The 24656-nt window shown below is 46.2% G+C and overlaps 1 protein-coding gene across 2 annotated transcripts in view; it reads right to left on the bottom strand.

Annotated features, from left to right (window-relative positions):
• The window catches only part of ROCK2 (Rho associated coiled-coil containing protein kinase 2), a 163392-nt gene extending 139647 nt beyond the window's left edge, over window positions 1-23745 (bottom strand). The window contains exon 1 of one of the 2 annotated variants that reach the window (XM_073674151.1): window positions 22897-23745. In XM_073674151.1, the coding sequence (XP_073530252.1) occupies window positions 22897-22995 (99 nt within the window). In that variant the 5' untranslated portion in view covers window positions 22996-23745. The remainder of the gene's footprint in view (window positions 1-22896) is intronic. The other variant, XM_073674152.1, reaches the window with a different exon arrangement.
• Window positions 23746-24656: the final 911 nt, after the last annotated feature.

Below are 24656 nucleotides of genomic sequence, written 5' to 3'. Positions count from 1 at the left end.
TGGAGGACTATGTGGGGCCCATTATTCTGTATGTAACACTATATGTGGAGCCATTACACCATATGAAGCACTATGCGGGGCCATTATACTGTATGGAGGACTATGTGGGGCCCATTATACTGTATGGAGGACTATGTGGGGCCCATAATACCGTAATAGAGGACTATGTGGGGCCCATAGTACTGTATGGAGGACTATGTGGGGCCCATAATACTGTATGGAGGACTATGTGGGGCCCATAATACTGTATGGAGGACTATGTGGGGCCCATAATACTGTATGGAGGACTATGTGGGGCCCATAATACTGTATGGAGGACTATGTGGGGCCCATAATACTGTATGGAGGACTATGTGGGGCCCATAATACTGTATGGAGGACTATGTGGGGCCCATAATACTGTATGGAGGACTATGTGGGGCCCATAATACTGTATGGAGGACTATGTGGGGCCCATAATACTGTATGGAGGACTATGTGGGGCCCATAATACTGTATGGAGGACTATGTGGGGCCCATAATACTGTATGGAGGACTATGTGGGGCCCATAATACTGTATGGAGGACTATGTGGGGCCCATAATACTGTATGGAGGACTATGTGGGGCCCATAATACTGTATGGAGGACTATGTGGGGCCCATAATACTGTATGGAGGACTATGTGGGGCCCATAATACTGTATGGAGGACTATGTGGGGCCCATAATACTGTATGGAGGACTATGTGGGGCCCATAATACTGTATGGAGGACTATGTGGGGCCCATTATTCTGTATGAAACAATATATGTAGGCCATTATACCGTATGGAGAACTATGTGGGGCCTATTATACTGTATGGAGGACTATGTGGGCCCATAATACTGTATGGAGGACTATGTGGGGCCTATAATACTGTATGGAGGACTATGTGGGGCCCATAATACTGTATGGAGGACTATGTGGGGCCTATTATACTGTATGGAGGACTATGTGGGGCCCATTATTCTGTATGGAGGACTATGTGGGGCCCATTATACTGTATGGAGCACTATGTGGAACCCATTATTCTGTATGGAGGACTATGTGGGGCCCATTATACTGTATGGAGCACTATGTGGAGCCCATTATTCTGTATGGAGGACTATGTGGAGCCCATTCTGTATGGAGGACTATGTGGGGCCCATTATTCTGTATGTAACACTATATGTGGAGCCATTACACCATATGAAGCACTATGCGGGGCCATTATACTGTATGGAGGACTATGTGGGGCCCATTATACTGTATGGAGGACTATGTGGGGCCCATAATACCGTAATAGAGGACTATGTGGGGCCCATAGTACTGTATGGGGGACTATGTGGGGCCCATAATACTGTATGGAGGACTATGTGGGGCCCATAATACTGTATGGAGGACTATGTGGGGCCCATAATACTGTATGGAGGACTATGTGGGGCCCATAATACTGTATGGAGGACTATGTGGGGCCCATAATACTGTATGGAGGACTATGTGGGGCCCATAATACTGTATGGAGGACTATGTGGGGCCCATAATACTGTATGGAGGACTATGTGGGGCCCATAATACTGTATGGAGGACTATGTGGGGCCCATAATACTGTATGGAGGACTATGTGGGGCCCATAATACTGTATGGAGGACTATGTGGGGCCCATAGTACTGTATGGAGGACTATGTGGGGCCCATAATACTGTATGGAGGACTATGTGGGGCCCATAATACTGTATGGAGGACTATGTGGGGCCCATTATTCTGTATGAAACAATATATGTAGGCCATTATACCGTATGGAGAACTATGTGGGGCCTATTATACTGTATGGAGGACTATGTGGGCCCATAATACTGTATGGAGGACTATGTGGGGCCTATAATACTGCATGGAGGACTATGTGGGGCCCATAATACTGTATGGAGGACTATGTGGGGCCCATTATTTTGTATGTAACACTATATGTGGAGCCATTATACCGTATGGAGCACTATGTGGGGCCCATTATACTGTATGGAGCACTATGTGGAGCCCATTATTCTGTATGGAGGACTATGTGGGGCCCATTATACTGTATGTAGCACTATGTGGAACCCATTATTCTGTATGGAACACTATGTGGGGCCCATTATACTGTATGGAGCACTATGTGGAGCCCATTATTCTGTATGGAGGACTATGTGGGGCCCATTATTCTGTATGTAACACTATATGTGGAGCCATTACACAATATGAAGCACTATGCGGGGCCATTATACTGTATGTAGGACTATGTGGGGCCCATTATACTGTATGGAGGACTATGTGGGGCCCATAATACCGTAATGGAGGACTATGTGGGGCCTATTATACTGTATGGAGGACTATGTGGGCCTATTATACTGTATGGAGGACTATGTGGGGCCTATTATACTGGTGGAGGACTATGTGGGGCCCATAATACTGTAGGGAGGACTATGTGGGGCCCATAATACTGTATGGAGGACTATGTGGGGCCCATAATACTGTATGGAGGACTATGTGGAGCCCATTATTCTGTATGGAGGACTATGTGGGGCCCATTATTCTGTATGGAACACTATGTGGGGCCCATTATACTGTATGGAGCACTATGTGGAGCCCATTATTCTGTATGGAGGACTATGTGGGGCCCATTATTCTGTATGTAACACTATATGTGGAGCCATTACACAATATGAAGCACTATGCGGGGCCATTATACTGTATGTAGGACTATGTGGGGCCCATTATACTGTATGGAGGACTATGTGGGGCCCATAATACCGTAATGGAGGACTATGTGGGGCCTATTATACTGTATGGAGGACTATGTGGGCCTATTATACTGTATGGAGGACTATGTGGGGCCTATTATACTGGTGGAGGACTATGTGGGGCCCATAATACTGTAGGGAGGACTATGTGGGGCCCATAATACTGTATGGAGGACTATGTGGGGCCCATAATACTGTATGGAGGACTATGTGGGACACATAATACTGTATGGAGGACTATGTGGGGCCCATAATACTGTATGGAGAACTATGTAGGGCCTATTATACTGTATGGAGGACTATGTGGGGCCCATAATACTGTATGGAGGACTATGTGGGGCCTATAATACTGTATGGAGGACTATGTGGGGCCTATAATACTGTATGGAGGACTATGTGGGGCCCATAATACCGTATGGAGGACTATGTGGGGCCCATAATACCGTATGGAGGACTATGTGGGGCCCATAATACCGTATGGAGGACTATGTGGGGCCCATAGTACCGTATGGAGGACTATGTGGGGCCCATAGTACCGTATGGAGGACTATGTGGGGCCCATAGTACCGTATGGAGGACTATGTGGGGCCCATAGTACCGTATGGAGGACTATGTGGGGCCCATTATACTGTATGGAGGACTATGTGGGGCCCATTATACTGTATGGAGGACTATGTGGGGCCCATAATACTGTATGGAGGACTATGTGGGGCCCATAATACTGTATGGAGGACTATGTGGGGCCCATAATACTGTATGGAGGACTATGTGGGGCCCATAATACTGTATGGAGGACTATGTGGGGCCCATAATACTGTATGGAGGACTATGTGGGGCCCATAATACTGTATGGAGGACTATGTGGGGCCCATAATACTGTATGGAGGACTATGTGGGGCCCATAATACTTTATGGAGGACTATGTGGGGCCCATAATACTGTATGGAAGACTATGTGGGGCCCATTATTCTGTATGAAACAATATATGTAGGCCATTATACCGTATGGAGAACTATGTGGGGCCTATTATACTGTATGCAGGACTATGTGGGCCCATAATACTGTATGGAGGACTATGTGGGGCCTATAATACTGTATGGAGGACTATGTGGGGCCCATAATACTGTATGGAGGACTATGTGGGGCCTATTATACTGTATGGAGGACTATGTGGGGCCCATTATTCTGTATGGAGGACTATGTGGGGCCCATTATACTGTATGGAGCACTATGTGGAACCCATTATTCTGTATGGAGGACTATGTGGGGCCCATTATACTGTATGGAGCACTATGTGGAGCCCATTATTCTGTATGGAGGACTATGTGGAGCCCATTCTGTATGGAGGACTATGTGGGGCCCATATTCTGTATGTAACACTATATGTGGAGCCATTACACCATATGAAGCACTATGCGGGGCCATTATACTGTATGCAGGACTATGTGGGGCCCATTATACTGTATGGAGGACTATGTGGGGCCCATAATACCGTAATAGAGGACTATGTGGGGCCCATAGTACTGTATGGAGGACTATGTGGGGCCCATAATACTGTATGGAGGACTATGTGGGGCCCATAATACTGTATGGAGGACTATGTGGGGCCCATAATACTGTATGGAGGACTATGTGGGGCCCATAATACTGTATGGAGGACTATGTGGGGCCCATAATACTGTATGGAGGACTATGTGGGGCCCATAATACTGTATGGAGGACTATGTGGGGCCCATAATACTGTATGGAGGACTATGTGGGGCCCATAATACTGTATGGAGGACTATGTGGGGCCCATAATACTGTATGGAGGACTATGTGGGGCCCATAATACTGTATGGAGGACTATGTGGGGCCCATAATACTGTATGGAGGACTATGTGGGGCCCATTATTCTGTATGAAACAATATATGTAGGCCATTATACCGTATGGAGAACTATGTGGGGCCTATTATACTGTATGGAGGACTATGTGGGCCCATAATACTGTATGGAGGACTATGTGGGGCCTATAATACTGTATGGAGGACTATGTGGGGCCAATAATACTGTATGGAGGACTATGTGGGGCCCATTATTTTGTATGTAACACTATATGTGGAGCCATTATACCGTATGGAGCACTATGTGGGGCCCATTATACTGTATGGAGCACTATGTGGAGCCCATTATTCTGTATGGAGGACTATGTGGGGCCCATTATACTGTATGGAGCACTATGTGGAACCCATTATTCTGTATGGAACACTATGTGGGGCCCATTATACTGTATGGAGCACTATGTGGAGCCCATTATTCTGTATGGAGGACTATGTGGGGCCCATTATTCTGTATGTAACACTATATGTGGAGCCATTACACCATATGAAGCACTATGCGGGGCCATTATACTGTATGGAGGACTATGTGGGGCCCATAATACTGTATGGAGGACTATGTGGGGCCCATAATACTGTATGGAGGACTATGTGGGGCCCATTATTCTGTATGAAACAATATATGTAGGCCATTATACCGTATGGAGAACTATGTGGGGCCTATTATACTGTATGGAGGACTATGTGGGCCCATAATACTGTATGGAGGACTATGTGGAGCCTATAATACTGTATGGAGGACTATGTGGGGCCCATAATACTGTATGGAGGACTATGTGGGGCCCATTATTCTGTATGAAACAATATATGTAGGCCATTATACCGTATGGAGAACTATGTGGGGCCTATTATACTGTATGGAGGACTATGTGGGCCCATAATACTGTATGGAGGACTATGTGGGGCCCATAATACTGTATGGAGGACTATGTGGGGCCCATAATACTGTATGGAGGACTATGTGGGGCCCATTATTTTGTATGTAACACTATATGTGGAGCCATTATACCGTATGGAGCACTATGTGGGGCCCATTATACTGTATGGAGCACTATGTGGAGCCCATTATTCTGTATGGAGGACTATATGGGGCCCATTATACTGTATGGAGCACTATGTGGAACCCATTATTCTGTATGGAGGACTATGTGGGGCCCATTATACTGTATGGAGCACTATGTGGAGCCCATTATTCTGTATGGAGGACTATGTGGGGCCCATTATACTGTATGGAGCACTATGTGGAACCCATTATTCTGTATGGAGGACTATGTGGGGCCCATTATATTGTATGGAGCACTATGTGGAGCCCATTATTCTGTATGGAGGACTATGTGGAGCCCATTATTCTATGTGGAGGACTATGTCGGGCCCATTATTCTGTATGTAACACTATATGTGGAGCCATTACACCATATGAAGCACTATGCGGGGCCATTATACTGTATGTAGGACTATGTGGGGCCCATTATACTGTATGGAGGACTATGTGGGGCCCATAATACCGTAATGAAGGACTATGTGGGGCCTATTATACTGTATGGAGGACTATGTGGGCCTATTATACTGTATGGAGGACTATGTGGGGCCTATTATACTAGTGGAGGACTATGTGGGGCCCATAATACTGTATGGAGGACTATGTGGGGCCCATAATACTGTATGGAGGACTATGTGGGGCCCATAATACTGTATGGAGGACTATGTGGGGCCCATAATACTGTATGGAGGACTATGTGGGGCCCATAATACTGTATGGAGGACTATGTGGGGCCCATAATACTGTATGGAGAACTATGTAGGGCCTATTATACTGTATGGAGGACTATGTGGGGCCCATAATACTGTATGGAGGACTATGTGGGGCCCATAATACTGTATGGAGGACTATGTGGGGCCCATAATACTGTATGGAGGACTATGTGGGGCCCATAATACTGTATGGAGGACTATGTGGGGCCTATTATACTGTATGGAGAACTATGTGGGGCCTATTATACTGTATGGAGGACTATGTGGGGCCCATAATACTGTATGGAGGACTATGTGGGGCCCATAATACTGTATGTAGGACTATGTGGGGCCCATAATACTGTATGTAGGACTATGTGGGGCCCATAATACTGTATGGAGGACTATGTGGGGCCCATAGTACTGTATGGAGGACTATGTGGGGCCCATAGTACCGTATGGAGGACTATGTGGGGCCCATTATACTGTATGGAGCACTATGTGGGGCCCATTATACTGTATGGAGGACTATGTGTGGCCCATTATTTTGTAAGTAACACTATATGTGGAGCCATTATTTTGTATGGAGGACTATGTGGGGCCCATTATACTGTATGGAGCACTATGTGGAGCCCATTATTCTGTATGGAGGACTATGTGGGGCCCATTATACTGTATGGAGCACTATGTGGAGCCCATTATTCTGTATGGTGGACTATGTGGGGCCCATTATACTGTATGGAGCACTATGTGGAGCCCATTATTCTGTATGGAGGACTATGTGGGGCCCATTATTCTGTATGTAACACTATATGTGGAGCCATTACACCGTATGAAGCACTATGTGGGGCCATTATACTGTATGGGGGACTATGTGGGGCCCATTATACTGTATGGAGGACTATGTGGGGCCCATAATACCGTAATGGAGGACTATGTGGGGCCCATTATACTGTATGGAGGACTATGTGGAGCCATTATACTGTATGGGGGACTATGTGGAGCCATTATACTGTATGGAGGACTACGTGGGGCCCATTACACGTATGGAGGACTATCAGAATTTGGTGAAATATAACAACAGTTATTAAGGAGTTAAAAAGGTTATAGAGATTTCTGTCACAGTTCCGATATTAGAAAATTAATCTATATTATGTCGCTCACTGAGATTAGTTATGATTCTCAAAAGAAGCCTCTGAAACAATGACAAGTGAGGTAATCAATTCCATGCCTGCGATGTGGAAACCCGCTCTGTTGTGTGTTTATTTGTTGCTAAACGCCAAAGCTTGGCGAGGCCGTCCGCGTGCCAGCAGCTAAAGTGTAATAAAGAGGCCGCTGTGACTGGACGTCATCCACAGCCATTATGTGCCGGCACCAACAACACTGATAAGACAGAGCTGCTGCCATAGAGACATCGGCCCACAAAACTGACAAGCCGAAGCTCAGCGCCACTTAATGTGATTTGGAAACAGTCAATTTAAAGGAAAAGTGGCCCCCGGGGGCTTATATCACCTAACCCCATTAACTTTTTAATTGCCGTAATCCACTCAAAATTAAACACCTGAAAAGTGAGGGATGAGACAGACGAGGAGACAGACGTCCTACGGACGACCATACAAGTAACATTCCGACAGTTTAATGACGCTCCCCATTGTAATGATGCAAACACCTATAATATCGCACCCGTCTGGTATTTTTATGTGCCTCACAGTCGAATTATCATTCCAGACTCGTCAGGTTGCCAAAAAACATGTCATGATTACGAACAATAAGGATGTTAATGCCGGACCAAGTGCTTTCGCCGGCAGAATGAACTAACAACCTAAGGCCATATTCAGACGTGTAACGTAGGTTCATTTTAGCACTTGACTCAATCTAAGGGTATGTGCACACGTCAGAAAAAAACAATCAGAAAACTTTCAAATGAATGAGGCTCCCCACCCCAACCCCCCAGGAGTTTTTGGAGGACCAACTCTCCAAAATCCTCAAAACGCTTCCAATTCATTTCTGTGGGAAATCCTCTTTGAGTTTCCTATGAGGAGTTTTTGGAGTTTGTTTTTGTTTTTCTGAAGAGGTTTTAAAAAAAAGTCTTGGGAGAAAAAAAAAAAATAGAAAGTGCATGTCACTTCTTTGAAGTGGATCCTGAAGAAAACCTCTCCAAACTCAACACTGTCCAATCAAAATGCTGAAAAAAAACTTCCAAAAACAGCTGCAGGAAAATAAAAACTCCTCCAAAAACTCCTAAAAAAGGAGAGAGTTTATTAAAAGTGCTTCCGATTCAAAATTTGTGGTTTTTGAACTCTTGAATAAAAACAAATACAGTGTGAACCAAACATAGCCTTAGGCTATGTTCATTCGTTGCGTTTTTGCAGTTTTTTTATGCAAATTAAAAGCTGCGTATTACAGTACCAGCAAAAGCAATGAGATTTCAGAAATCTCATGCACACTGGGTTTTTTTTCCTGACTGAATTGGAAAACTGCAGCATGTCACTTCTTTCAGCGTTTTTGCACCATTTTTTACCCATAGAAAGCAATGAGTAAGTACAAACAAGCAGCAAAAAGGCAGGTATCAGGTTTTGCTTAATAAAAAAAAAAGCAGGTACAGCAGTATGTGAAACCCATTTATTTTTGTGATTTTCCCAAGTTTAAACCATAACGTCTTGGTATTCTCACCTGAGATGGCAGTTAGGATTAGTATAGTTTAATTAAGAGTGTGAAATTGAATAATACCTGATCAACTCAAGGACTGGCGAAAAGTATGAAAGTAAAGTGTCCTACAAATTCAAGGCTCTGCCAATGTCTTGGGTAAACTATTCCTGACCAATTTACCTCCCCCCGCTGTTACATTTGTAATTCTGTATTTTATCATGAACTCATAGGAACTTTTTTGTTCAGAATAGTCACTATTTTTTCAGACATACAATTTGTTTTCCACTAAATAATTTAATCAAATTGCCCCTTTTTCAAAAATGGTTTTATGGTTTCACATATGTCTTGCATTGGTCACCTCTGTACATGATTCTGTGGTGGAAGCAAAGCTGAACTTTGGGATCCTGAAGAACGCAGCAAAATATGCAGCAAAAACCACGGCAAAAACGCAATGTGTGAACATAGCCTAAAGCTGGGTACACTTTTTTTTTTTGCTTTTAGAGGATTTTGAAGTGGATCTGCTTCAAAGTACTACTCTCGTTAAGTTCAGTGGAAAAAAGCATTTTGCTGTTCACGCAACAAATTTTGTGGGTTTTTTTTGTCAACTTGACGGGGTTTTTGAAAACGTTGCCTTGGTAAAAAAAAAATAAGCAGGTATGTCACTTCTTTGAGGCGGTTTCCTCTTTGAATCTGCTCCAAACTTAACACTGTCAAATCGAAAGTTTGCAAAAACTATATGGGTGGGGGTGGGGGAGCTTACACACCTCATCAAAACAGATTTAAAGGGGAAAAAAAGCATTTATTGAAGTGGATTTCTCTTGAAAAACTTGGCAGATCTTTCAGCCTTTGTGTGAACTTAGACCTAAATCTAAACTGTGATGAAGGCTCCCGACTCAAGTACCAAATATTAGTGGAGGCCGTCAGGCAGAACCTAGATGTCCACTTTTGGGGTAACCATGGATCAGATAGGTCAGGTTTTATCTCTTTAATATGGTTACTTCTCCCCAGGGATCAGCAGCGCTACAGAGATCGTAAAGTCTGGACACATAGGAATTCTACTTAATCATTATGTTTCCTACACAGATGAAATATGGCTTTGTCAAAAGAAGAAAGGATTGAACTGGTACTTTTCAGTGGAGGTGAAGGAAGGTCATTTCGAAAGATAGATGAATTTAACGAACATCACCCAAGGAGGATTTCACTTGGCTTTTTCACGAAGGTGGTTCGATACTGGTCGCAAAGCAATCCACATTTTGTTGATTATGCAAAACAGCAAGGAGCATAAAAAATTATGGTGTGGTTTGTGGAAATCTCATGTGTTGGGACCATTCTTCTTCGATGAACATGTAAATGGTGAGACTTCTCTCGCGATGCTGAGAGATCAGTTAATGCCCCGACATGAAAGTTTAGGTGAAGGACTTCCTAAATGGTTCCAACAGGATGGTGCCTCTGCCCATTTTGCCACAATGGTAAAAGATTGTCTGAATGACAATTTCCCTAACTGGAGGACGTTGTCATGTGGAGTGGTCTCCTCGTTCACCTGACCTTTGCCCACTTGACTTTATTTTCTGGGATATGCTAAAGGAGAAGGTTTACTCAATGAGAATCACAGATTCAGAGATTGAATCACACTTGATTGAACGCATAAAGAATGAATGTGCTAAAATTGACGGCAATGTGGATTTACTATATTGAGTTTGCATCGCAAAAGGATGGAAATCATATTGAAGAAGTTAATATTCCAATTGAATACAATTTTAATACATTTTATTTCTAGGCCTCAGTAACGGATATACAGGTATGAAAACAATGCTGAATTATCTAAGGAGAAATTACTATAATATATAATAATTCTCCTTAGATAATTCAGTATTGTATTCATATCTGTATATCCGTTACTGAGGCCTAAATCTGTGCAAACGCATAGGTGACATTTTTAAGGAATGGCAGCGAGCTCCTCCTCATGCCTCATAGTAAGTATGAAGGAGGGAGGCTGAGGGCAGCGTACACAGACCATGGGCCGCCCGCCCGCCCGGCTATAGCTCCCAGGGACATTTCTGGCTGAGGTGTGGCCTTTTCCTGCCGCTCAGGAGATAATCACTCCTCAGTCAGCCCCATGATCCTAACATACACGTTACTCTCTGTTTATCTTCTTTTTCCCCCAAGTGCCTTCATTGTGAGATCAGAGCGGGCGGCACAGGCACAACAGTGACATCGAATAATTCAAGGGGGAAGAAGAAGAAAAAAACAGGAAAGCCAAAATAACACACATAGAAATGAATGAGGGATGATGTTACAGCTTCTGCAGGAGCCATGAGTGTGCGCTTACACCAACTACAACAAGCCCACTGACCATAGAAATGAATGAGGGATGAGGTTACAGCTTCTGCAGGAGCCATGAGTGTGCGCTTACACCAACTACAACAAGCCCACTGACCATAGAAATGAATGAGGTTACAGCTTCTGCAGGAGCCATGAGTGCGCGCTTACACCAACTACAACAAGCCCACAGACCATAGAAATGAATGAGGGATGAGGTTACAGCTTCTGCAGGAGCCATGAGTGTGCGCTTACACCAACTACAACAAGCCCACTGACCGTAGAAATGAATGAGGGATGAGGTTACAGCTTCTGCAGGAGCCATGAGTGTGCGCTTACACCAACTACAACAAGCCCACTGACCATAGAAATGAATGAGGGATGATGTTACAGCTTCTGCAGGAGCCATGAGTGTGCGCTTACACCAACTACAACAAGCCCACTGACCATAGAAATGAATGAGGTTACAGCTTCTGCAGGAGCCATGAGTGTGCGCTTACACCAACTACAACAAGCCCACTGACCATAGAAATGAATGAGGTTACAGCTTCTGCAGGAGCCATGAGTGCGCGCTTACACCAACTACAACAAGCCCACTGACCATAGAAATGAATGAGGGATGAGGTTACAGCTTCTGCAGGAGCCATGAGTGTGCGCTTACACCAACTACAACAAGCCCACTGACCATAGAAATGAATGAGGGATGAGGTTACAGCTTCTGCAGGAGCCATGAGTGTGCGCTTACACCAACTACAACAAGCCCACTGACCATAGAAATGAATGAGGTTACAGCTTCTGCAGGAGCCATGAGTGCGCGCTTACACCAACTACAACAAGCCCACTGACCATAGAAATGAATGAGGTTACAGCTTCTGCAGGAGCCATGGGTGTGCGCTTACACCAACTACAACAAGCCCACTGACCATAGAAATGAATTAGGGATGAGGTTACAGCTTCTGCAGGAGCCATGAGTGTGCGCTTACACCAACTACAACAAGCCCACTGACCATAGAAATGAATGAGGGATGAGGTTACAGCTTCTGCAGGAGCCATGAGTGTGTGCTTACACCAACTACAACAAGCCCACTGACCATAGAAATGAATGAGGGATGATGTTACAGCTTCTGCAGGAGCCATGAGTGCGCGCTTACACCAACTACAACAAGCCCACTGACCATAGAAATGAATGAGGGATGATGTTACAGCTTCTGCAGGAGCCATGAGTGTGCGCTTACACCAACTACAACAAGCCCACTGACCATAGAAATGAATGAGGTTACAGCTTCTGCAGGAGCCATGAGTGCGCGCTTACACCAACTACAACAAGCCCACTGACCATAGAAATGAATGAGGGATGATGTTACAGCTTCTGCAGGAGCCATGAGTGTGCGCTTACACCAACTACAACAAGCCCACTGACCATAGAAATGAATGAGGTTACAGCTTCTGCAGGAGCCATGAGTGCGCGCTTACACCAACTACAACAAGCCCACAGACCATAGAAATGAATGAGGGATGAGGTTACAGCTTCTGCAGGAGCCATGAGTGTGCGCTTACACCAACTACAACAAGCCCACTGACCGTAGAAATGAATGAGGGATGAGGTTACAGCTTCTGCAGGAGCCATGAGTGTGTGCTTACACCAACTACAACAAGCCCACTGACCATAGAAATGAATGAGGGATGATGTTACAGCTTCTGCAGGAGCCATGAGTGTGCGCTTACACCAACTACAACAAGCCCACTGACCATAGAAATGAATGAGGTTACAGCTTCTGCAGGAGCCATGAGTGCGCGCTTACACCGACTACAACAAGCCCACTGACCATAGAAATGAATGAGGGATGATGTTACAGCTTCTGCAGGAGCCATGAGTGTGCGCTTACACCAACTACAACAAGCCCACTGACCATAGAAATGAATGAGGTTACAGCTTCTGCAGGAGCCATGAGTGCGCGCTTACACCAACTACAACAAGCCCACTGACCATAGAAATGAATGAGGGATGAGGTTACAGCTTCTGAAGGAGCCATGAGTGTGCGCTTACACCAACTACAACAAGCCCACTGACCATAGAAATGAATGAGGGATGAGGTTACAGCTTCTGCAGGAGCCATGAGTGTGCGGTTACACCAGCTACAACAAGCCCACTGACCATAGAAATGAATGAGGGATGATGTTACAGCTTCTGCAGGAGCCATGAGTGTGCGCTTACACCAACTACAACAAGCCCACTGACCATAGAAATGAACGAGGTTACAGCTTCTGCAGGAGCCATGAGTGCGCGCTTACACCAACTACAACAAGCCCACTGACCATAGAAATGAATGAGGTTACAGCTTCTGCAGGAGCCATGAGTGTGCGCTTACACCAACTACAACAAGCCCACTGACCATAGAAATGAATGAGGGATGAGGTTACAGCTTCTGCAGGAGCCATGAGTGTGCGGTTACACCAGCTACAACAAGCCCACTGACCATAGAAATGAATGAGGGATGAGGTTACAGCTTCTGCAGGAGCCATGAGTGTGCGCTTACGCCAACTAACAACAAGCCCACTGAACATGGATCCAGTCAGCAAGACAAAAATATACCCTGTGGAAAATCCTACCATCATTGCACATATAATTCCTGCGCATCATCAACAAATCTCATTTCATGGCCTATTAAACAGTACAGGAAGAAAGAACGCTGTGTGGACAAAAGTATTGGCACCCCTACACATTAGGCCTCATTCAGTGAAAAAGACGAGCCGATATTCTTCAGTGTCTGCTTTTACCATCAGGGATTTTTCTTGGATTAAAAAAAAATAAAAATAAAAAATTCTCCTATACATTGCAATGTTAAAGACAGAAAACACCTGGATGACAATGTGTGACGTCAACGATTCCTCATGGACCATAGACTCGTGTGGGTAATTTTGAGCCATGAAAGACCACAAAAACCTGACATTGTTTATTTTTTGCGGACTGCAAAAGACGTGAACAACCACTAATTATAATGGGTGCGTGTTGCATCCATGAAGAATGGAGATAGAACAAGACATGGCTCACAGATGTCTGAACGGGGCTTTAAGCCTACACGGGCTTTTAATAGCTCCCATTCTACATCCATAGGCATTAATATCGCTGGTCCCCATTTTGCAGATATAGCAGCTCTCACTCTTCTGGGTAGTACGGTATTCCTACATGGGCTCACAATTTCCATTGTAGTTCATCTCAAAGATGTTGGATGGGATTTAGGTCAGAGCTCTATGCGATCGGTCATGCTCTTCTACACCAAAACTTACAGTCATGCTGGAACAAAAGAGGACCTTCCCCAAACTGTTTCCACAAAACTAGAAGCATAGAAATGTTTAAAATGCATTGTATGTTGAAGCATTAAGATTTCCCTTCCCTGGAACTAAGGGTCCAAGTCAGACCTTCGAAAAGCAACCCCATAACATTATCCCTCGTCCATCAAACTGACAGAAAGAAAAGCGTGATCTGTCACTCCACAAGACACGTTTCCTCCAGTGGCAGCAGCTTTACACCACTACATCCAACACTTTGCATTGTGCTTGGTGATGTAAAGGCCCCGTCACACTAAGCGATATCGCTAGCGAGATCGCTGCTGTGTCACGGTTTTGGTGACTCACCAGCGACCTCACCAGCGATGTCGCTATGTGTGACACTTTGCAGCGATCAGGCCCCTGCTGTGAGGTCGCTGATCGTTGCAAAGTGTCCTGGACCATTTTTTGGTCGTTGGCCTCCCGCTGGCCAGCACACATCGCTGTGTGTGACCAGCGGGACCAACGATCTGGCTGGTAACCATGGTAAATATCGGGTTACTAGGGGCACGCGCGCACTTAGTAACCCGCTGTTTACCATAGATACCACTCTGCTACGGTGAGCGGAGGCTCCAGCGCACCGTAGCAGAGTGGTATCCATGGTAAACAGCGGGTTACTAGAGGCACACGCGCACTTAGTAACCCGATATTTACCATAGTTACCAGCCTGCTCCTGCTTAAGCAGCAGGCTGGGAACGGGAGCAGGACATCGTGGAACGATTCTTTCCACGATATCGCTGCTCCCCTCATCGCTGGTGAGCCTGCCTGTTTGACAGCTCACCAGCGATGTATTAGCGATGCAGCAACGATCCCTGACAGGTCGTATCGTTGTTGGGATCGCTGCTGCATCGCTTAGTGTGACGGGGCCTTTAGACTTGCAAGCAGCTGTCGGACATGAAAACCCATGCTGTGAAGGTCCCTGTGCACAATTTTGTGCTGATGTTAATGCCAGAAAACGAAACTAGGCTTGGAACTTTGCATTTATTGAATCAGAGAATTGGCAAATTTTATGCACTAGGAATTTATGCACTCAGGACCGCCATTTTTGTAACTTTACATTGTCTCCACTACAAGGTCGAGCTGCTTTGGTTCCTAAATGCTTCCACTTTTTAACAAAATGCCACTCACAGTTGATGAACTTTGATGAGCTGACTTACAATGGTGGCGTCCTATTAAAGGACCATTGTGAGCGATTACAATAATCTGCAATGAATCCTCGTTCAGCCAATCACTGATGAGTAACATCATGAGATTCCTAATCTGGGAACCAGTAACTCAGAATACCATAAAACTGAGCACAGGAGACTTCCTCACAGGACTAATAAGGGAGAGAAAAGGAAATTTTTATTTTATTTTATTTTAGTTGATAAGACGCTATACTACCGACATTACCAAGAACAGCAGTCAGGGGGAATGTGGGCTCTAATACCTGCTCCTAAACCAAATTAATCTTGGAGCCACCGAAACTGGTGCACACAGCGTGCATACATTAAGGAACTGCTTTTCTGAGAGCTGATGGGTGGGATTCTCAGAGTGGGCCTTGACAGTCGGCAGGATATGCAGGACAAGCAGAGCAAGAAACACCAGCTGAAGCAGAGCCAGATGTAGGGGACAGTAGAGGCATAGACAATCCAGGACTTGCAGCAGGCAAATGGTTAATGGTAGATACTATGCAATCAGGTATATGGTTAATGGATAACAGTGATGATAAGCAGAACTGTTTATGTGGATGGAGAGATGTGATTACACACAAAAATAGAGAAGAATGATACTCATGAGGTAACTAGCTTGCAAAGGCGTTGGTGTGTGGTGTTAATTCGATGATTCAGGTCACAGATACCTGTAGCGGCAGAGTTGAGAGTACTAATAGCCCTAGTATTCATAGGAGTGAGGTAGGAAGTAATTGCAGACTACTGGATAGCAGGCAGGAGAGATTATTAGACAGCTGAGTGAAGGCAATGATGTGGCAAACTCCTAAAGCATATGGTAGCTGAAAGCTATGCTCCCTGAATACTCAGACAGCACAGAGCTGCCTGAGCCGGCCTGAAAAGGCCTTGGATGAGGATATCAGAGGTGTTTGACAAGTTATTATAGAGGGAATCCGGCGCCAAAAGTTCAGATAGGTGATCTATCACTTTAATATATATATTATATACATACACAGCACAATTCTTCACGTAGCATGAAACCCTTAAATCAACAATCTCACAGAGACCCAATATAGTTTATATAATGGCACCATTATATTGATTTTTCCTATAAAATTGGGAGGGTGTCAGGATGCAACAAGCAATATAGCATTTCGCTTCATAGACAGTAATGATACTTGCCAACACATTGGAATCTAAAAGTCCCCATTATGGTTTCTTGGACATGGAGGTAAAAAGTTGAAGCTTGTATCCTCACATGTAAAATCAGGTACACCAAGAGTGTACTTGATCTAGTAACAATATTAGCTGGGAATCTAATACCGGCCCAAAAACATGGCAGATAAGGCCACAACATAATACCCAAGAGAATAAAAATATTTCATTATTATGGATGCAATACACCCAAGATGGTGAGTTATTCCCATTAATTATTCATAGTTATATTTCACCAATAAATAGTTTATGCATGTTGCAAAAAAAAAAAATGGACAGGGCTGTACTCGGCTCTTTCTGTGACTCCCAGTCATTACTGTGGAGATTTGCTGTGCATAGACGGCCAACCCATTTCGGGAATCAGATGGCGCCCCAGTTTGAGGCCCCGTACCGGTCAGTGATCAAACATTTGTTGTGGATAAGGCTGAATTCACATGCAGTCTGTGAACAGACCGCAGTTTAGAGACCAACCGTAGGTCTGCGGAGCCAAACTCAACAGCTTCGTAAGTGCCGATGAGGCTGTTGAGTTTGGGTCAGTGGACCTGCGACCGGTCCAGAAATCAAGAATAATGTAGCATGGGCATGTGAATGCAGCCTAAGGACTTGTTCACATGTAGCCTTCACTATTCCATCACAGCGGACATCGGCTTTGACGGAATATTCAAACGGCCACTGATCGGTTGCAGCGTTTGTGTGACATAACATTATCACGTAACAGTCAGGAAACACAGCACCAACATTGGAGGAGCAATGTCGGTCTGGGAGGTAAGTATTTGTTTTTTTTATGATGGGGATTGCAGCCAGCTATATTATTCTCCAAAACGCCAGATAAAATATACTTTGAAGATCTGGCTGGGGACTATAGGCATAAAAGAAAGGAGTCCGGCTCCGCCCTTGGCCGGCTCTTCCCAGCGCTGCTACAGTTGACTGACAGGTCATTCTCTCGGAGAGACCTGTTAATCATCTATGTACACACAGGGGAGACATCTGTCAGTCCACTGCATCAGCGCTGGGAAGAGCCGGACTAATCTCGTCTCCAGCTATGGTCCCCGGCCGGATCTTCAAAGCATATTTCTCAAAGACTAATATACCTGGCTGCAATCAATGCTGCCTGCGGTTTGGCCAACATGAACGGTCTGACAGGCTCACTTTAATAAGAGACATCTCTATATGTACAAGACTCGAGAACCAGATAGCAGCAGTGTGAAAAATGAAGAAAGTACTTGTAAGGAATATTCCACACTGAGATAAAGAAGGAGCAGGCAGCTGTGACAAGGAGTGAAGTGTCATCTGTGCTGACAGAGGAAGAGCGGGGAGGAGAAGGCCGGGCCTGGGAACAGATCAGGGCTGTGAAGTCTGGGGGCAGAGGAAGTTGGCTCACAGCTCCTCCGCAGACACAATCTTGGCAGCGGCAGACGCTTTTCTGTGAGAAGACTTGTGACACATTACTAAAGGGTTATGTACGAAGACCCTCGTATTAAACAACATGGACGGCAGATACGGCCCTCTGCAGCGGAAGACGCGCAACTCAGTGTTTCGCTGGTTACTTAATCCATTCGAGGAGATGTTCACCACCGATTTGTCAATTTTTGGATTGGTCTCACACATTTCAAAATTGTACATACATATGCCCAGAAAATCATACCTAAATCCTTCGCCTTGTGCCACCAAGGTGACTATTGTGTCAGGCAATAAGTGCAAAGGAGTGGAATAATGGTTACGTCAAGGCTTAAAAGAGGTTTTCAAATTTCCAAAAACTCCTGGGGATAGTTTAAACAGAACAAACAAGCCGTGCATTACTCGCCCTCCCTGGGTCTAGCAAAGAGTTTGTGCCGCTGCTCCTGGTATCTGTGATTGTCTGCAGCGCTGATGTCACATCAACAGCGCTGCAGTCAGTAATTGGAGCTTAGAGGTTCTGACTGAGTTGACTGCAAAAGCCGCCCAAGCTCGATTACTCAGCACTGCAGACAATCATAGATAATGCAGACTGAGCCCTGGACCTGGGGAGGGTAAGTGAGCTCAGTTAGTTAAAAAAAAAAAAAACACAACTACAGCTAAGGAACTGGGGTTTTCTAAAACGGAAAAAAAACATTTAAGTTATTTTTTGCCTTATTGTTAGGCCATTATTCCAGTTCCCACCCAATTTTTAAGACTCCAAAGAAAGTCATTCATGTTTCCACCCAAATACCACTGCTTAAAAAAGGCGTATATTCCGGAAATAGAAATGCCTAAATATAAATGTCTGGTCCCGGTTCCAATGGATCAGAACTATTTGTGGTGCATCCTATAAATGCCGGTTGTCGGAATCAGCCATTAACACCTACAGATATCTGGAGCAGCTCGCGGAGAGAAATCCCATCAGAATCAAGTCCAAGCAATCTTGGCACCAGCATCAGACATCCCTTCTGGAAGCGCTCCGTGGGGTCAGCACACATTGGCACGCTTATGTCACCCGCAGAAAATACAGTAAGTGATCTAATTTGGCACAGCGCCATATAAACGTAAAACGTGCATCCCCTAATAATACCAGGTCCCCTTAGTCTGTGACTATATTAGGCAGTGATGATCAAATCGTCCCAACTGGGACATGGAGCGTCCTGAAAATATTGCAGCAAGTCCTAAAATCTCATCTATGATGCCGGTACTATAATAAGAGGCCAATTTTCTGTCTGGGTCACATAGGCCAGTGCCCGTGCTCGCATCAGAATTCCTGGCACAACTGCTGGGTCTTACGACGTGCACCTACATCTTCACATTGTCATTTAGCGAAATTTGGACACCTGGCGATTGGGCCGGGTGTTCTGCTCAGAGCATGAACCCATGACTAGGGATGAGCAGACCTATGGAAGTTTGGGTTCTGGTACCCAACTGAACTTTAGTCAAAAGTTTGGTTCGGGTACCCGAACTTGAACCCAAACCCCATTGAAATCAAGGGGGACCCAAACTTTAGAGCTGGAAAATCTCTCTCTCTCCCTCGTACTCCCAAACTGTAAAAGGGACTTCCAGGAGAAGTCTGTGTTCGGAGTTAAGCATGCTAGGTGTCCGGTAAGAAACCCGAACTTCACAGTTTGGGTTCCCTCATCTCTACCCATGACCATGTGAAACAAGAGTCCAGCTGTCCGCAGGTCTCTTGACCCAGACTCGACAGTTTCATATGTCTGGAGACCCACGGTCATTGCAGAGATCACTGGACGCCGACATCTGAATTCGATGCGAATTCCTGTCCAGATTCGTGAGCGGAAAATCTGCAGCATATCACAACGGCAGCAAAGTGGATGAGATTGTGACAAACCCCACATTTCCCGCGCTACGGTAAAATATCCGGCAGTAAATGGTTTTGCGGTGTGGATTTGAAATCTGAAGCACCTCAATTCCTTAAGTTTTTACATATTTCTCCTTTTGCAAAATTTTGGGTGAAATTCAGCGCAAATCTGGTTGTAAAATACGCAGATTTCTGCTGGAGATTCACAATGAAAAATCCAAGTCAGATTTTTTTTTTCCCTGTCCCATTTGGACCTTGCATTTCAAGCGTAAAGCCAAATTTCATAGAAAAGAGCGAGGACCGCCATGTATAACCCACACACTGTTTTCCAGATCCGAAATCAGCAGGCATACACTGAGCCACCGAGTTCAGATCTGGAGACTCGCGGCCAGTCTGTATTCGGATGTCTGCGACCTGCCAAAAAGCTTAATGATTCCTAAAATGCCCATATAAGTATACAAGTGGTGAACCCTGCCATAAAAAATTATTTTATAAGGGCTTGTCCGAAATTCTTCATAGGGCTCATTCAGATGGCTGTATAAATCGGAGCAAGATCGGAACACAGTGCACGTCGGCTAGATCGGAACGCAGCGTACAGACTGGCAGGTGGCTCTACCAACCTGAGCGTGACAGTTTCGTGCATTTCTATGCAGCCGACACGCTCAGGTAGGGCGAACCGCTGGTCGGTCCGTGCACTGCGTTCCGATCTCACTTCACCCTAAAGGCAGATAATACTCTACAACCTCCATGGCTCCAGCACAGGCCTCTATGATGCCCTTCGTCAGGAACAAAAGTGACAACGTCCCATTTTTCAGGCCTGTTATATGATGCTGCAGTTTCAAGCCTGGAACAGAACATCATAGGATGCTGACCACTGCAGCCAATCATAGGCCTCAAAAGTGAAGCAACCAGATAATGGGAAGTCATCATTTCCGGTCCTGACAGATGGCGACGGAGCGGCCTAAGCTGGAGCCACTGGGGTTCAGCCCGCTTCATTTTATACTATTTTTTATACTATTATTTGCCTTTAGATACTTTTTTTATCCAAGTCGGACGACCCCCTTTAATGAGATCTGCGCTGAATGCAATTTTGCAGAAAAGTTTCCTCCTGTGATGTCCCATCAGGACGACCCCAGTATAAATGCTTTATTAGTAGGGGTGAACAAAAAGTCATTTTACCCTGCTCCTGCTTCAATTTCAGGACTCGTAATAACAAGGGGCGCCCAGGGTGCTGGCATTCGCACTGCCCTCGTCCAGATGCCAGAGAGTATCGAAGCCGGAGCGGGTAGTGCACACCGATGTCGTATTGAGGGATCCCAGCCTCTATAGTGGAGAGTTCCAATGGGCACCTCTGGTGGACTCGTTAATGGGCACCATGAAAAATTACATTTCTCCTGAATGATACAAACCCTACAAAACCTCATCACACGCCTCTCATATTAAAGGATTGGGCCAAGCTGGTAAGTTCTCGCTCATTTATAGGGCAGGAGAAAGCTTACTGACTGCTGGGGCCCCCGGAGACCCCGAGAACAAAACCACATCTATATGGAGCCCGACCTCTGGGCAAGAACAATATTAGTGTTAAGTGTTGCTCGGAAAGCAAATATAAGAGTGCGGGCATGGGCCAGGGTACGAAGATGGAGAACCATACCACCAAAGGAAGTCTAAACCATCTCCTAGTTAGTATGTGCCATATGAATCACGCTGGCAGCACCCCCAATACACCATCTTTGTGGTGAGGGCACAAGACCATAAAGTGTCCAATCTCGTCAACAAATTCAGAACTCATCTGTATACTGCAGTCTATGCAAAGAAAGATTTTAGGCACTCGCCCAGGGGAACCGACTGCCCACTTTGGTGTAGGCACCAAAAACAGTGACAGCGCTGAAGACCAGCGGGTGCTGGAAAGAGCGTGCCACCTCCTGAAGAGTAGATCGGTGTGCACTCCAGTAACTAACGGGTTACTGATTAACGCCCAGGGCGGACCCGCTCCTGCCAGTCTATATCTTCTTCTTCGCCCTCTATAAAGAACCGGTTCTCTCGGCCGATAAGTGAAGGAGACTTTTGACCCTAAACCTCTCCGGCAGCTCAGAGTTTTGATGTATTCATTGACAGCCCAATAAATGGTGGCCATTACTGCACTGATGGTGCCAGTAGGGTGGTGGGGAGGGGTCGGTGCCAATGGCTTGGATGGTGGTAGGTGAGCGCAACCTTAAATGGCATCGGAAACTGCGGGTGGGGCGGCGGGCATCACATAGCTATAGCATCAGAAACTGCGGGTGGCACAGAAGGCACCACATAGCCATGGCATCGGTAACTGCAGGTGGCATCACATAGCTCCAATCGCCATCTAGCGAGGAGGGCATGTCACACGCCACGCAAAATTACCATTACCAGATTGGGTGGCACAATATCAATAAGTGACGGGCACTAAATGGACGGGGCAGGGGCAACTTAAAATTAAGCTGGTTTCTGTGAAGGCCTCAACCAACGCAGCCACGGCACTGCCCGCAACCTCCGCAAAGTCACGGCACTGCCCGCACCCTCCGAAAGCCAGGGCACTGCCCGCACCCTCCGCAGCAGCAGCCACTTACCAGCAGACTCTCTATATTGATGGGCGAGCGTGGGTTCCTCAGGACGGTCTCCAGCTTCTCCTGCCGGTTGGCCATACCCTTCTCCGGTGAGGAGGACATCTTTCGCCAGTCCTGGATTGTGTGAATTATAAAAGCTTGTATCCTTTATTTAGGAGGGATCCCACCTGGATTAACAGAAGCCCCCTTTCACCCTCCAGTAGGAGAAGGCAACATGGGGGCTGCCCCCTGGAGGCTCGATGGCAGAACTGCGCTCTGGGACTCTGCAGTAATGATCCTGTTACTTTCTGAGCGGAGAGCGCTACTTTATACACACACTGCCCCTTTAAATGAGTAAAGCCTGTGTGCCATATACATCCATAGGGCATCCCATAGAGGGTCCCGGGAAGTGCAGGGCCCCCCTTTATGTGCAGCCAGGTGGTCACGTAGCCATGATCACAGGGGGAAGGTGGAAACTTTTCCTCTCTCCGGGGTCCCGGTGGTGGATTCTGCAGCAGTGGTCGCGCTCAGCTTCCAAAATAGTCGCAAAGTAGTTGGGTGCAGCTCCGGCTCCTGCTCCCGTGTCCTCTCCTGAGATAGAGGCGCCTCTTCTGCCCCCTCCTCTTCCTCCAGGGGCTGGATCTCCCCCGCCCGGCCGCCGCCGCTGCAGCCGCTCGCACTCCGGGCGCCTTTTGGTCTTTTCCGTCGTCTTTGCGCCGCGCTTTGCGGCCGTCGCTCGGTGTCTGCGGCAGCGCTCCGTGCAGTCAGCCGCTAGTTGCACTCTCCCGGGATGGCCGTGCAGTGCTCGGTGACAGAGCCGGCCTCCCGGAGCACAGGCCCGCCTCTTCCTGCACACACTACACACCCATGCCGCCCGGCTGCGGGCGGAGGGGGAGCCCCGAGCCTGCACCGCCACACACGGCAGCGGAGCGTCTGCCGGACGGGGGATGACCGGGGCTATTCCGTGTATGTGCACATCCCTGATCCGGCATCCGATCGTCCGGCTGCTGTAAGATTCAGGCCACAAAACTGATTGTGTAGCTGCCCAGTACTTCGGAAGAGACTGGCTGATGTGAATGGGCGCACACAAAGAATACGGATCATCCGTATAGCGTCCGATTCTTACTGCTACATTACCTTATAGAAAACTTTGATCATGGACATTTTAAACTTTTGATGTAGAAATATGGGTGGAAAAAAAGATAAATATCCCAGTTTTCTGAATGAAAATCGGATGTGTGAACACAGCCCTATAGTGCATATAATGTAGAGGGACCCGCGGCACCGTCCACATCGCGGGAGCACAAGGGGCCGCTCATGGCTGCGATTCATGGACGACTGGCCCGGTTTTTTCAATACTACGGCAGTCCGAATCCATCCTCACATGTGGCCACATGGGCAGTGTCGTACGGCCTCGTTCAGATGTCGCTTTACAAGGATAGAATAATCCCCCACTATAGTCTCTGAGGCTGTTCACATAGCTGCATTTTTTGGCGGACCTAAGGCCTCATTCAGACGTTCGATTGTCACGTACGAGCGCTATCCGTGATTTTCACGCTCCGCATTTGTACATGTGCCTCAGAACGAAAATGTCGGAGATGTCCAATTTTGATCCGAGGTTTTGATCAATGTATGGAGGACTATGTGGGACCATTATACTGTATGGAGGACTATGTGGGGCCATTATTCTATATGGAGGACTATGTGGGGCTATTATTCTGTATGGAGGACTATGTGGGGCTATTATTCTGTATGGAGGACTATGTGGGGACCATTATACTGTA

The sequence above is a fragment of the Phyllobates terribilis genome, unplaced genomic scaffold (genome assembly GCF_046119375.1).
Source record: "Phyllobates terribilis strain yellow unplaced genomic scaffold, ASM4611937v1 Scaffold_3__8_contigs__length_932513732, whole genome shotgun sequence".
Taxonomy (NCBI): domain Eukaryota; kingdom Metazoa; phylum Chordata; class Amphibia; order Anura; family Dendrobatidae; genus Phyllobates; species Phyllobates terribilis.
The sequence above is the reverse complement of the archived record's forward strand: the minus strand, read 5'-3'. Positions and strand labels throughout refer to the sequence as shown.